The sequence below is a fragment of the Elephantulus edwardii genome, unplaced genomic scaffold (assembly GCF_000299155.1).
Source record: "Elephantulus edwardii isolate Elephantulus edwardi_28Jun2011 unplaced genomic scaffold, EleEdw1.0 scaffold00117, whole genome shotgun sequence".
Lineage (NCBI taxonomy): Eukaryota > Metazoa > Chordata > Mammalia > Macroscelidea > Macroscelididae > Elephantulus > Elephantulus edwardii.
In genome coordinates this window covers 2,195,148-2,207,707 of record NW_006399867.1, presented here as the reverse complement: position 1 = coordinate 2,207,707, position 12,560 = coordinate 2,195,148, and the positions used below count along the sequence as shown (strand labels likewise).

The 12,560-nt window shown below is 49.5% G+C and overlaps 1 protein-coding gene across 1 annotated transcript in view; it reads left to right on the top strand.

The window, feature by feature from the left end:
- The first annotated feature begins 249 nt into the window (after window positions 1-249).
- LOC102855240 (amiloride-sensitive sodium channel subunit beta-like) overlaps window positions 250-12,560 on the top strand; it is a 33,083-nt gene continuing 20,772 nt past the window's right edge. The window contains exons 1-3 of the mRNA XM_006892635.1: window positions 250-566; window positions 5,572-5,848; window positions 6,931-7,121. Coding sequence (XP_006892697.1) covers window positions 256-566; window positions 5,572-5,848; window positions 6,931-7,121 — 779 coding nt within the window. The 5' untranslated portion in view covers window positions 250-255. The remainder of the gene's footprint in view (window positions 567-5,571; window positions 5,849-6,930; window positions 7,122-12,560) is intronic.

Below are 12,560 nucleotides of genomic sequence, written 5' to 3'. Positions count from 1 at the left end.
TGGGTGGATGATGGATGGATGCATGGATGGATGAATAGAAGGGTGGGTGGGTGGATGGATGGATGGATGGATAAAAAGGAGAGAAGAGAGGAAGACACGTGGATGGATGGGTAGCAGGCAGGAGTGAGGTCTGGGATGTGACATTGGCTGCCTGTTTTACCCTCTGCTCTCATCGTGCCACAGCTAGAAGCTCAGATGTAAAACTGGCATCACGCCTGACATGACTTTCCTGTGTGTCTCTGGGCAGGTGCCACCATGCAGGTGAAGAAGTACCTGCTGAAGTGCCTGCACAGGCTGCAGAAGGGCCCCGGCTACACGTACAAGGAGCTACTGATCTGGTACTGCAACAACACCAACACCCATGGCCCCAAGCGCATCATCTGCGAGGGGCCCAAGAAGAAGGCCATGTGGTTCCTGCTCACGCTGCTCTTTGCCTGCCTCGTCTGCTGGCAGTGGGGCGTCTTCATCCAGACCTACCTGAGCTGGAAGGTCAGCGTCTCCCTCTCCATCGGCTTCAAGAACATGGACTTCCCAGCCGTCACCATCTGCAATGCCAGCCCCTTCCAGTAGGTGGACCTGGAGGGCGTGGCGGCTCAGCGCCGGGGACACTTCACTCCCTCACTTCAAACGCTTATTTTCTACCTTTCTTTGCCGGCCTTCAAATGACCTTTTCTTCTTAACCTTGTTCTCTCTTACTATTTTCTCTCCTTGTTCCCTTTCCTTCCTTCCTTCCTTCCTTCCTTCCTTCCTTCCTTCCTTCCTTCCTTCCTTCCTTCCTTCCTTTTCCTCCCTCAAATAAGATTCAAAAGTCATCAACTTCCTAGGTTTAATGAGAACCTTAACAAATGCCAGGTTTTTCTCTCGAGGATTAAAAATCCTGGTGGCACATTATTTAAGCACCAGCTGCTGCACAGGAGGAAGATGGGTTTGTTGTTGTTATTGTTGTTGTTAGGTGCCATCGAGTCAAGTGCAACCCTATGAACAGCAGATCTGAACCTAGTTCCATCCTATGTGAGGCTCACACGTCCTGACACACTAGAGCCCATTGCAGCCAGTCACTGTGTCAGTCAGTACACCTGGTCGAGGGTCGTCTTCTCCTTTGTCGACCCAGCATCGATGAATTAAGATTCATTCTCTCTGTCTCTCTTTCTCTTTGTCTGTCTTTCTTTCTGCCTATCTGTCCCTTTCTCTCATTTGCTATTGACTCTCCAGCAGGTATTCAGAGTCTATAAATCTCATGGGAGGAGATTGTCCATCTTTCTCCCATGAGGCAACTTTTGGATTTGAGCTCCCCACGTTTGGGCTGGCAAGGCAACTTGCTCTCCATGAGGCCACCAGAGCTCCCTCCATACAGATTACAGCCTCAGAAACCCTGTTGTTGTTGTTCTTGTTATTAGGTGCCATCGAGTCAACTATGACACCTAGTGACCCTGTGAGCAATGGATCTGAACTTCACAGTGTCCTGTGTCATCCTCATGATCTGACATCTCTGAACCCATTGTTAGACACTATGTCACATCATCTTGTTGAGGGTCTCCTCTTTTGATGACCCTCCACCTTCCCAAGCATGATGTCTAGTTCTGTTCTGTCTTAGAAGGTCAGTATGAATTGGAATCCACTCAGTGTCAGTAGGCTGGGTTTTTGTTCATCTCTGTCTTCAGGTGTGTTAATACCATTCTATTACCCCGTACATGTTTGTTAAAAGCATCTACTCAGTTGGAGGCATGAGAGAACAAGACCAAGTCCTGCCCCCCTCATGGCCTAGCACAGAAAACAGATGTGAATTTTTTCACAAATACTAAATGAATGATCGTTGTTATGATTAAAAAAAGATAGCAATTTTTAAAAATTTATAAAAAGTATTCTGTTTTGTAAGGATTTAATAAAAGTCATTGTTGTTGTTTTGTTGTTATGTGCAATCAAGTCGCTTGTGACTCATAGCGACCCTATGTACAACAGCCCTAAACTCTGCTCTGTCCTGTTCCGATCACACTGTCTCTTACACTCCCATCCTGATTATCCAGTCACTGAATCAATCCACCTCATAGAGGGCCTTCCCCTCCTGTGCTGTCCCTCCACCCTCCCAAGCATCATGTCCCTCTCCAAGGTCCTGTCCCTCCTTACATGTCCAAAGTATGTTAGACGGAGCCTCAGAATCCTTGCCTCCAAGGAGCCGCCCTATTTAACCCTTCCCAGGATGAATCTGTTGGTTTTCCTAGCAGTTCATGGTACCCTCCAGCACCACAGCTCAAAGGCATCAATTCTCCTTCTATCCTCCTTAGTCATTGTCCAACTCTCTGATGCATAACAAGTGATAGCAAAGACCATGGCCTGTATCAGATGCACCTTAGTCTCCAGAGAGACACCATTGCTCTTCAGTACTTTGGAGAGGTCCCTAACAGCAGACTTTTCTATCACAATATGTCTTTTCATTTCATGGCTGCTGATGTCAAGAGTATTGACTGTGGTGCCAAGCAGACTAAAGCTGTGAACAATCTCAATCTCTTCACCATCCATCCTGATGTTGCCAGTTGGTTCAGTGGTGAGAATCTTTATCTTCTTGACATCGAGCCTCAATCCATATTGGAGGCTGCAGTCCTTGACCTTTTGCAGCAAGCGCTTCAGGTCCTCCTCAGTTTCAGCAAGCAGGATTGTGTCATCTGCATAACGCAGATTGTTAGTAGATCTTCCACCAATCCTGACGCCACACTTCTCCTCATAGAGCCCTGCCTCTCGGATAATCTGTTCTGCATACAGGTTGAAAAGGTATGGAGACAAAAAAAGTATTCTGTTTTGTAAGGAATTAATAAAAGTCATAAAAAGGGGGGTGGGGAAAGATAGCAATTAAGAACCAAGTGCTTGTGCCACGCCAGGCGGTGTGCTGAGTGGGGTTTGGGGAATAGAGGAAGGTCATGTCTGTGATTCTGATCTTCACAACCCTCCTGGGGGTGAACATCAGTGTGAGTCCCACTTTGTAGGTGAGGAAATGAAGATTCAAAGAGATGAGTCATGTTGCCAAGAGCACACCATGAGCAGCTGCCACCCTGGGCTTGAGGCTGAGTTGACTCAAGAGTGGCCATGCTTAACTGCTCGACCTCGGTGCCCCTCCTGCATTCGATGCCAAGGCCTGTGGAGCAGGCATACAAGGGACAACACAGTTAGGCCTGGGGCGAGGAAGGGAAGAAATAGGGGAGAAAGACCTGAGAAGTGAGGAGAAGTTCCCCAGGCGGAACAGAGAAGGTGTCCCAGGTGAGACATTCAAGGAATTCAGGCAAGAACCCTTGTAATTGAGCCGTAGAGAACATTCTTGTCCTGGGGAGGGTTCTGGGAAGGAAGCCAAACCTCCTGCCAAACCCCTTTCCAATTATCTGAGTCCCTCATTACTGGCACCAGGGAACTCTGATGGCATAACCACTAAGCAAGGAATTGCACCACTTGCCGAAGGTGGTACCTTTCTGATATTTCAAATCTACCCACTGCTCTGTGGAGGAAAGATGGGCAGTGTTCTCCTGTGTGATTTTCAGCCTCCTAAAAGCCCACTTCCAGTGGGAGCTCTGGTTGTATAGTGGTAAGGAGTTGGATTGCCAGCCCAAAGGAACGTGGATCGAATCCACCAGCTGTTCTATGGGAGAAAAATAGACAGTCTCCTCCCATGTGATTTATTGCATCTGAAAACCCACTGGAGGGTCAGCCGTGGGTTGGTTCCGACTCAGCGGCACACAAGAACAAAAACCTACTGGAGGGGCAGCTATGACTCAGTGCCAGCTTGGCAGCAGTGAGGTGGTTTGTTGTTGTTGTTGTTATGTGCTGTCGAGTCGCTTGTGACTCATAGCGACCCTATGTACAACAACCCTAAACCCTGCTCTATCCTGTGCCAATCTCATTGCTTCTGACACACCCATCCCGATTACCCCAGTCACTGAATCAATCCACCTCATAGAGGGTCTTCCCCTCCTGCGCTGTCCCTCCACCCTCCTAAGCGTGATGTCCCTCTCCAAGGACCGGTCCCTCCTTACAACATGTCCAAAGTATGTCAGACATACATACATACAGCAGTGAAGGTTTTTTTAAAAAAATAAAAATTTTCTAGTAATAGAGCTCTTGCCTGCTCAGGTGGGCTCTTGGAGTCACATGAGAACGTTTCCTAACGCAGGGGTGACGGCCACCCCGAGCCACACACACTCCTGCATGCTTTGTGCACAACATCTCGCTGAAGTCCCCTACCTGCCTCTCAGGAAAGTGTCTTCACTCCTTCCTGTTTTGAAAGCAAGAGCGTCGAAACTCAGGGCGGCATTCCCAAGGTCACACAGATGTTACCTGGCACAAAGGTGGACGTCAGCCCAGCCCAGCACCCCACTGCCCCAGAGCTCCCCGCCCTTGTTCCCCTCCAGTGACATATTAGTGTCCAGAAGATGGAAAGTGTCCAAGCCTGAGGTCACTGTGGGCTCTGGTCATTCTTCATTCTTGCACCAGCACTTCGGCTCCCTCCTCTCCAGACTTGGAGGTCCCTGCATGGACGCCTCCAGCTGGAGCTGGCTCTCGACGCCCTGGTGGCCACCGTGTCGCAGGCCCTTAGGGAGTGGGTGTGAGGGAACAGAGATACAGGACCCAGGGACCACCCCCCCAAACATAAGCCTGGCACGGGCACATTTCTACCTCACTGACTGCTTACTACCATGTTACCCAGGAGCTGAGAGGAGATTCCAGAACCCACAGCCCATTAGACTTCTCACTCCTGAATTGGGCTCCTATTCCCAAAACTGCCACTGAGATCTGGGACATTCAGGACACACACATACCCCCCTCCTCCCTGAATTCTCTCTTCTCTCCTGGAAGGCTGGTCTCAGAGCCCTCTGCGTGCAGACACAAGGCCACCAGTCTCTACCCCTTATCCATCGGACCACCCTGGAGAACCCTAAGTCACAGAGCCTCTTTTTTCCTGATCTCTGTATGGGGGTGATAATGGAATCGCAGCCAAGATTAAGTTCAAGAGTGTGTCAAAAGCCCCTACACCTGGCACCTGAGACTGTCAGTAACCATGATTTTTATTACAGTTGCACCCAGTAGGATATGAATTTTATAAGCAAAGAAAACGCTCTTTCCTTGGCTACTATATCCTCTATGCTTTGCAGGCACATAGTAGGCACTCATTAAATACTTGGTGACTTAGACCCTGGGAAAATTTTTCCACAAAGTACAAAAATAAAAAGCATTCCTTTTTTTAGTTTTGTCATTCTTTACTGTAGAATATCTCAGAACGTCATTTCTGTTTTGGATAACTGAATTGATAATTGAGCAAGGAACCATAATTTGGATTATAAAATTTTTGCTTTACTAGGAATTCCTTAAACTGTGAAAACAAGTACTTGATGACTTTAGCATGTGGACGAATGAATGGTGGGTGGACGGATATGTGGACCAGGGCACAGAGGTGGCTCTTGGGCAGGACATTTGTCTCGTACAAGGCAGCAGGTGCTCCGGTAACAAAGAACATCCCAGCGTCCTGTTGTCCTGCCCACCGGTATGGCCAGGCCACTCACCTCTCACCAAACCTCCCTTCTCTCCATCCAGATATTCCAAAGTCCAGCATTTGCTGAAGGACCTGGACGAGCTGATGGAAGCAGTCCTGGATCAGATCCTGGCTCCTGAGCCGAGCCGTGAAAATGCCACCAGGACCCTCAACTTCACCATCTGGAACCACACCCCGCTGGTCGTCATCGATGAGCGGGACCCCCGCCACCCACTGGTGCTTGACCTCTTTGAGGTGAACAGCAACAGCTCGGACAACAGCAGTCCAGCACCAGGAAGAATCTGCAATGCTCCCGGGTGCAAAGTGGCCATGAGACTGGTAAGTGGTCCCCAGCACGTGCTAAGCAGTGGCCTGATGGGAGTCCTTTTTAAAAAAAAATAAATAAATGAAAAATGGGGTATTTCTGACTGAAAGGAAACCTGGAAACCAGTGCTCTTTTATTTACATTTTCTTTAAAAAATTATTTACTTTAAAAAAAAAAATCACTGAACTAGGTCTTTAGGTTGCAAATAGCCCAATCCAGACTGGCTCAAGAAAACAAGGATTTTTATTGGCTCACATAAATGAGCTCTGGTAGCCTGGTGGCAAGAAGCTGTGCTGCAATCCCAAAGGCATATGGTTCAAGGCCACCAGCTGCTCCACAGGAAAAAAGATGGGCAATCTCTTCCCATGCAAGTTAACTGCTGAGGGTCAGCTATGGGTCAATTCCAACTCTATGGTACACAATACAACAACAACAACATGTAAATGAAAGGCCAGAAATGTGTGGGGTTCAAGTATGGCTGGAACCAGGTACTAAAAGGCTGCAATTAAGAGTCTGTCTTTCTTTTCAGCTCTTGGTTCAGCATTTGCCTCTGTCAACTTTTCTCTCTGGCCTTCTATACCGAGGCAGTGCTGGGCCACAACCAAAATCTCTGAAAACTAATGACTTTCTACCAATGCTTATAAAAAGCAAGTTTACCAATATAAACTTTAAGACTTAAAAAAAAAAAAAGAATCGACTCTCTACAGTGGGATTTTGGTGGGTGTATGATTGCTGTTCTGCCCATGGCATCATGTGGTTGTGACGTCAGAGAGTGGACATCTGTCTGCACCCTTCAGTGTAAGTGTGCTTGTATGTCCAGCCAACACTCACATGCTTGGCGGTGGATCTGGGGCTGTGCTGCTGGCTGTGCGTGCACCTGAGTATGACACAGGCTCCTGTGTGAGGCAGGAGAGAATGTGAGTTTAAGTGGGAACACATCTCCCACCAGCCACACAGCCGGCAGTCCCAGCACCAGTGTGCTGATGGAGGAGAGGCCAAGGGCTGCCCGGTCCCCTGGGCCCTGTGAGCTGTGACTGAGACAGGAAGCCCTGCTGGAGGTCCCTGTACCCACATCCACCCTTCTCGTCCTCCGCAGTGCAGCTCCAACGGAACCGTGTGCACCTTCCAGAACTTCACCAGCGCCACGCAGGCCGTGACGGAGTGGTACGTCCTGCAGGCCACCAACATCTTCTCCCAGGTACCCCGGAAGGAGCTGATGAAGATGGGCTACCCCGCGGAGCGGCTGATCCTGGCCTGCCTGTTTGGGGCCGAGCCCTGCAGCCACAGGTGAGCACCTGGCCAGCCCCTCCTCTGGGAGCCTGGGCTTCCGTGGCTCAAATCCTGACTCAGCCGTCCACATGCCCATCTTCTGGGCACAGAGCTGTGGGCAGGGATGTGATGGAGGATCGACGATGCCTGAGGAAGGCTCTTTAGAAAAGTATGTAAGAGAGCAGCAGAAAGTGAAATATTTCAGTCAAAAAAGGACAAATACTGCATAGTGCTGCTGTTGGGAGGAGACTGAAAAAGATGGGATAAATAACGTATACTGCATTGAAACAGATGAGGGAGAACACTGTTTAAGAGGGCTATATGATTAGGTTTTATTGTCATGACAGGAGTCCAGAACGAAGGCTGCATAGTGGAGTGGACCTGGGGGGAAGGATTGTAAAACAATGAAAGAATTTGTCTTTTACTTTTCAAAGAGAGGAGTGTACTGGGGGGGAGGGGTGAGCAGGGAGAAAAGTGCAACAATGAAAGAATGGAAATCCAAAGTTTCTGTAAATTTTCATTAAAAGAGAGAGAGCAGCAGCAGAACTGAGGGGAGGAAGCAAGGATGTGGCCTTGGGTGACTTCTAACCTTGGCCAGACCTGGTTCTCTCTGTAAAATCAAGGTCGTTCCAATTCCCGCCTTGCAAGGCTGTCTCGACTATTGAATGAGTTGATGGACTTTAAGGGCTAATGTGCATGAAGTGGTCGCTGGTACACTAAGTCCTCTCTTGGTGACGGGGAGAGCCAGGCCTGCCCCCTCGGCACTGGCACATCCTCAGAGATTGAGGTCATCTCTACGCCCTACCCACCTTCTCACAATTGTTTTAGCGTATTTTCACCACAGTCAGAAAGCAGTTAGAGTGTTGAGAAAATATGGAGAGCCTTTGGATCCAGACATAAATCCAGACAGAATCCAAACTCCAGCTCTGTGTGTTGTTAGCCATACAGCTTAACTTCTGTGCCTCAGTTTTCTCATCTGGAAAATGAGGACGGCAACGTGACTGGGATCAGGGTGGAATGGCTATATACGTATGTACGCGAGATCCTTATAGCAGGCCCTGACACATGATAAGGCTCACATAAGCATCTCAAAATAAACTTGTTGTTTTGAAATGAGTTTAGATTTACAAAAAAGTGTGAGAATAGTACACAGTGCTCCAGTGTGCTCGTCACCCGGTTTACTGTATTCTCAGCATCCCACATCACGACAGGTCACTGATTAACACTAATTAAGGTGGTTCGAATCCACCAGATGTTCTGCTGGAGAAGGTGGGGCAGCCTCCTTCTGTACCAGTTGGATCTGATTTGACAGCACATAAACAGACACACACAAAAATAATAAAATTAAGAATAAATAAATTTTTTTAAAAAACCTAAGGGACCCGCAGTGGCTCACCACTCTTAACTGAACCCCACATTTTCTAGAATTCATTCAGGAGGCCACACTGCACTTAGCAGTGGCTCAGGAGTCTCTTGGATCTGTGCTTTCTCATCAGGGCCTCTGTACAATGTCCCTCAGTTTGGGTTTGTCTGTTCCCCATGGGAGCCCCGGAAGATACAGTGGTTACGTGCTTGCAGGGTCAGCAGTTCAAACCCACCAGGTGGTGCACAGGGCAAAGACGAGGCTGTCTGCTTCCATGAAGATTTACAGCCTTGGAAACTTTATGACAAAGTTGTACTCAGGCTTCGGGACTACCACCGTGAGTTAGAATCACCCCCGTGCCAGTTAGGCCCCAGTCAGACCGTGACTATAGGTTCTGTGAAGAGAGATATCTGAGGGGAAGTGCTTTCTCTCACATCCTCTCAGGGACCCAGGCTTCTCTGGGGATCAGCACCTTCATTATTTGAGTGAGGTAGTATTTGCTTCCTCAGTGGAACCTGCCCCATCTCTCCCCTCTTCTGTCCACCCTGGGCAGGGGGGTTGGTGAGGGGGGAAAGAGAGTGGAAGTGCCACCTCTATAGTGGGGGACAGATCTTATTTAGGATTCACTGGGAGAGAAGATTTCTCTCTTCTCCTCAACCCACTAATCAATCATTTCTTCATTCCAACATGAACTTGGGTATGTTTATTTTATATGTTGGGTTGTAATCCGATATCGCATTGTTTTCCTGCTTAAATTCTTCCATTCTTGACACTGGGAGGTGATGGCTTCTGTGGCTCTTTGATGTATCCTTTTCCACCAGGTTTTTTGGCTTGCTTTTGTTTTTTAGTATTGCTCTGATTTTTTTGCAATTATGTGTTATGCATCGGAGAGTTGGACAGTGACTAGGGATGATAGAAAGAGAATTGATGCCTTTGAGCTGCGGTGCTGGAGAAGAGTGTTGAGTATACCATGAACTGCTAGGAGAATAAACAGGTTTGTCCTGGAGAAGGTGAAGTCGGAATGCTCCTTGGAGCCAAGGATTCTGAAGCTTTGTCTGACTGTTTTTTCGTACTTTGGGCACTTTGCAAGGAGGGACTGGTCCTTGGAGAGGGACATCATGTTTGGGAGAGTGGAGGGACAGTGCAGGAGAGGAAGACCCTCGATGAGATGGATCGATTCTGTGAGTGGTGTGATGGGAATGAGTGTGTTTGAGACAGCGAGGTTGGCACAGGATAGAACGGCATTTAGAGCCCTTGTACATGGGATTGCTATGAGTCACAAGCGATTTGATGGCACATAACAACAACAGCGTGATGCTACATCACAGCCATTTCTCAAAGTGCCTAGTACCTGTTACAGGAGAATGGGATTTAGAAACTTGAGAGTATCAGCATGGCGTGTATTCTCATTATTATTATCATCAATGCTACTAACAGAACAAACAAATCTGTCTTAGAGAAAGTGCAGCCAGGGTGCTCCTTGGAGGCGAGGATGGTGAAGCTTCATCTCACTTCCTGTGGGCATGTTGTCAGGAGGGTCCAGTCCTTGGGAAGACCCTCAACTAAGTGGACCAACACAGTGACTGTGGGCTCAAATATATCAGAGACGATGAGGATGGCACAGGACAGAACAAGGTTCAGGTGTGTTGTTCAGAGGGTCGCTATGAGTCAGGTTGACTCCACAGCACCTAACAACAAACCTACTACTGCTAGCATTAACTGCTAGCATTGACCACACTAGGCGCCATCCGTGGGTCCTGGCGTGGGGCTCGATCAGCCTGGGCCCAGACCTGGGAAAGGTCTGTGGAGGGAAGAATCTGATGCTGCGGCGGGTGCTTCCTCTCTGGTCAAGAGCAGTGTCAACAGCAAAGGGCTGGCACGTGCCCCCCCCCCCCGCCACGCTGCCACCCTCCTGCTTCTGTCCTGGGCCGTTTCTCAGGAACACTGTGTCCCTGCTCCCCTTGGGCGGGGTCCCACACTGTGGAGTGGTGCCTGGTCCGAGCTGGTTTGCCCGCACTCTGCCTGCCCGGCCACAGCCCTGATTGCACAGTGCATGCCCGGGGCGCTTCTCCCTCAGGCCTTGGCCTCGCCCGCCCCACCTCCTCCCCATCCTCCAAGTCTCCACTCAGACCTCACCTCTCCCCTGCTCTGCCTCTCCTGGTTCCCTTATCACACGTTATAATTTAGTCCACAAATATTTACCAAGTGTCTGTCTGCCCTGTGCCAGGCACTGGGGACAGTGCAGGGAGCAGGAGCCAGAAACCTATTGAGGCTGTCAGCATGGTAGGCGTTGAACCCCCACCTCGGCACCACAGGGTGGGTTACCCAGTGCTCTGGAGTCAAGTATGACTCACAGCGATCCTGTGAACAAGGGATCTGCACCTTACCCTCTCCTGTGCCATCCTCAGCCTATCTCAGGATTACAGATGTGAAAGTGAGGCCTGGAGCAGCAGGTGACTCCCCCAAGCTTCCCACCCAAAAAGTGCCAGCAGGAATCCACACCCAGGCAGCCTCTCTCTGAACCCGGCCTTCTTGGCAGCTAAACTCTTCTTCCCCCAGACATTTATGATCCCCGACCTTGCTTGGATCTGAACTCGGGTGTTGTGCGTGTGGTGTTATGTCCTGTCGAGTTAGAACCGACTCGTGGCTGACCCCTCAGCAGGTTTTCAGAGGCAGTGAAGCACCTGAGAGACAGTGCCCATCTCCCATGGAGCAGCTGGTGAATTTGAACCCAGTGCCTTTGGGTTGGCAGCTCCGCTGGTAACAACTGAGCCCCCAGAACTCTCTCTCATAACTCAGAAGGCAGCCAAAAAGCAAGCAGGCGAGTAAAGAAGCTGCCTGCAGGTGCTGATGCAAACTTGCTGTTTAGCTCAGATTTGACTTGTGCTACCTCCACATGTGTCACAGTAGAACTCCGCTCTGTCAGTGTTACAATGGATGGTTTCTTGAGACATAGATTGCCAGGCCTTTCTTCTGAGGTGCCTTAGAGAAAACTTAAGCAGTCAACTTCTTGCTCAGCAGTCCAAGCTTATTAGTGGCGCTGCCCAGGAGCCCCCAGAAAGGGAAGGGGCAGGGGAAGATGGCAGAGCAGAGCTGGGAAAGGAAGCAGCCTTTGTGTGTGTGGTATCAGGGAGGTCTTGAGACAGATGAAAGTCAAGGACGGGGGAGAAGCCAGCTGTCTGAAGAGCCATGAGAGACATTCCAGATGGAAGGATCAGTAGGTGCAAAGGTCTTGACTTAGGGAGCAGCTTGAAATGCGGCTGGAACACGGGGAAACAGCGGAGAAGGTCAAGGTGGGAGCCGAGTCTCCGCAGTCTGTGAGCAGCGAGGCATCGTTGCAGATTTCTGAGCAGAGCTCTGCTGTGAGCTACAGCTTTAAACAGGCACCGTCTTGTCATGCAAGGAGCTGCAACTGAGGGGTACCCACAGTTAATGTAGCTGGCACGAGGGCCTGCTGATCAAAAGGTTGGAGGATCGAGGCTACCCAGAGAGCCTTGGAAGATCTGCTTCCAAAGTGCCTGTCAGTCTACTTCCAGAACACCAGCCACTGGAAGCCCTGTGGAGCCAAGTGATGCCTTGACATGGAAGGGGTCATTGCTGACTGGCCAGAACTGAGAGAGAGCGCGAGACAGCAAGAGAGTGAGAGAGAGAGAGAGAATGAAGAAATTTTTTTTCCTCTTTTTCTTTTCAGAGAGGGGAGCGAGCTGGTGGGGCAGGGTGGGCAGGGAGAAAAGTGCGGCAATGAGTGAATGGAAATCCAAAATCTCTGTAAATGTTTATTAAAATTAATTTTAAAAAAGAAGAAAAAGAGAGAAGGAGGGAGAGAGGGAGAGAGAAAGAGGGAGGGAGAGAGAGACAGCCAGGCAGAGAGAGACAGAGAGAGAAAGCAGATGATTTTAGGGAGCAAGAGTGAACCCAGGGGCTCCTGAGGAATCCAGGCATGAGTTGTGATGAGGTGGGCTAGGTGCGCGCCTTTTTGATGGAGAAGCCTGGAGATTCGTAAAGAGAGGGGGCTGGTGAGAGAATGCTCTGAAAGCTTTATAGGCTGCCCTGTCCTGGGCTGGAAGCTTCGAAGGCCGCCCTGTCCTGGGCTG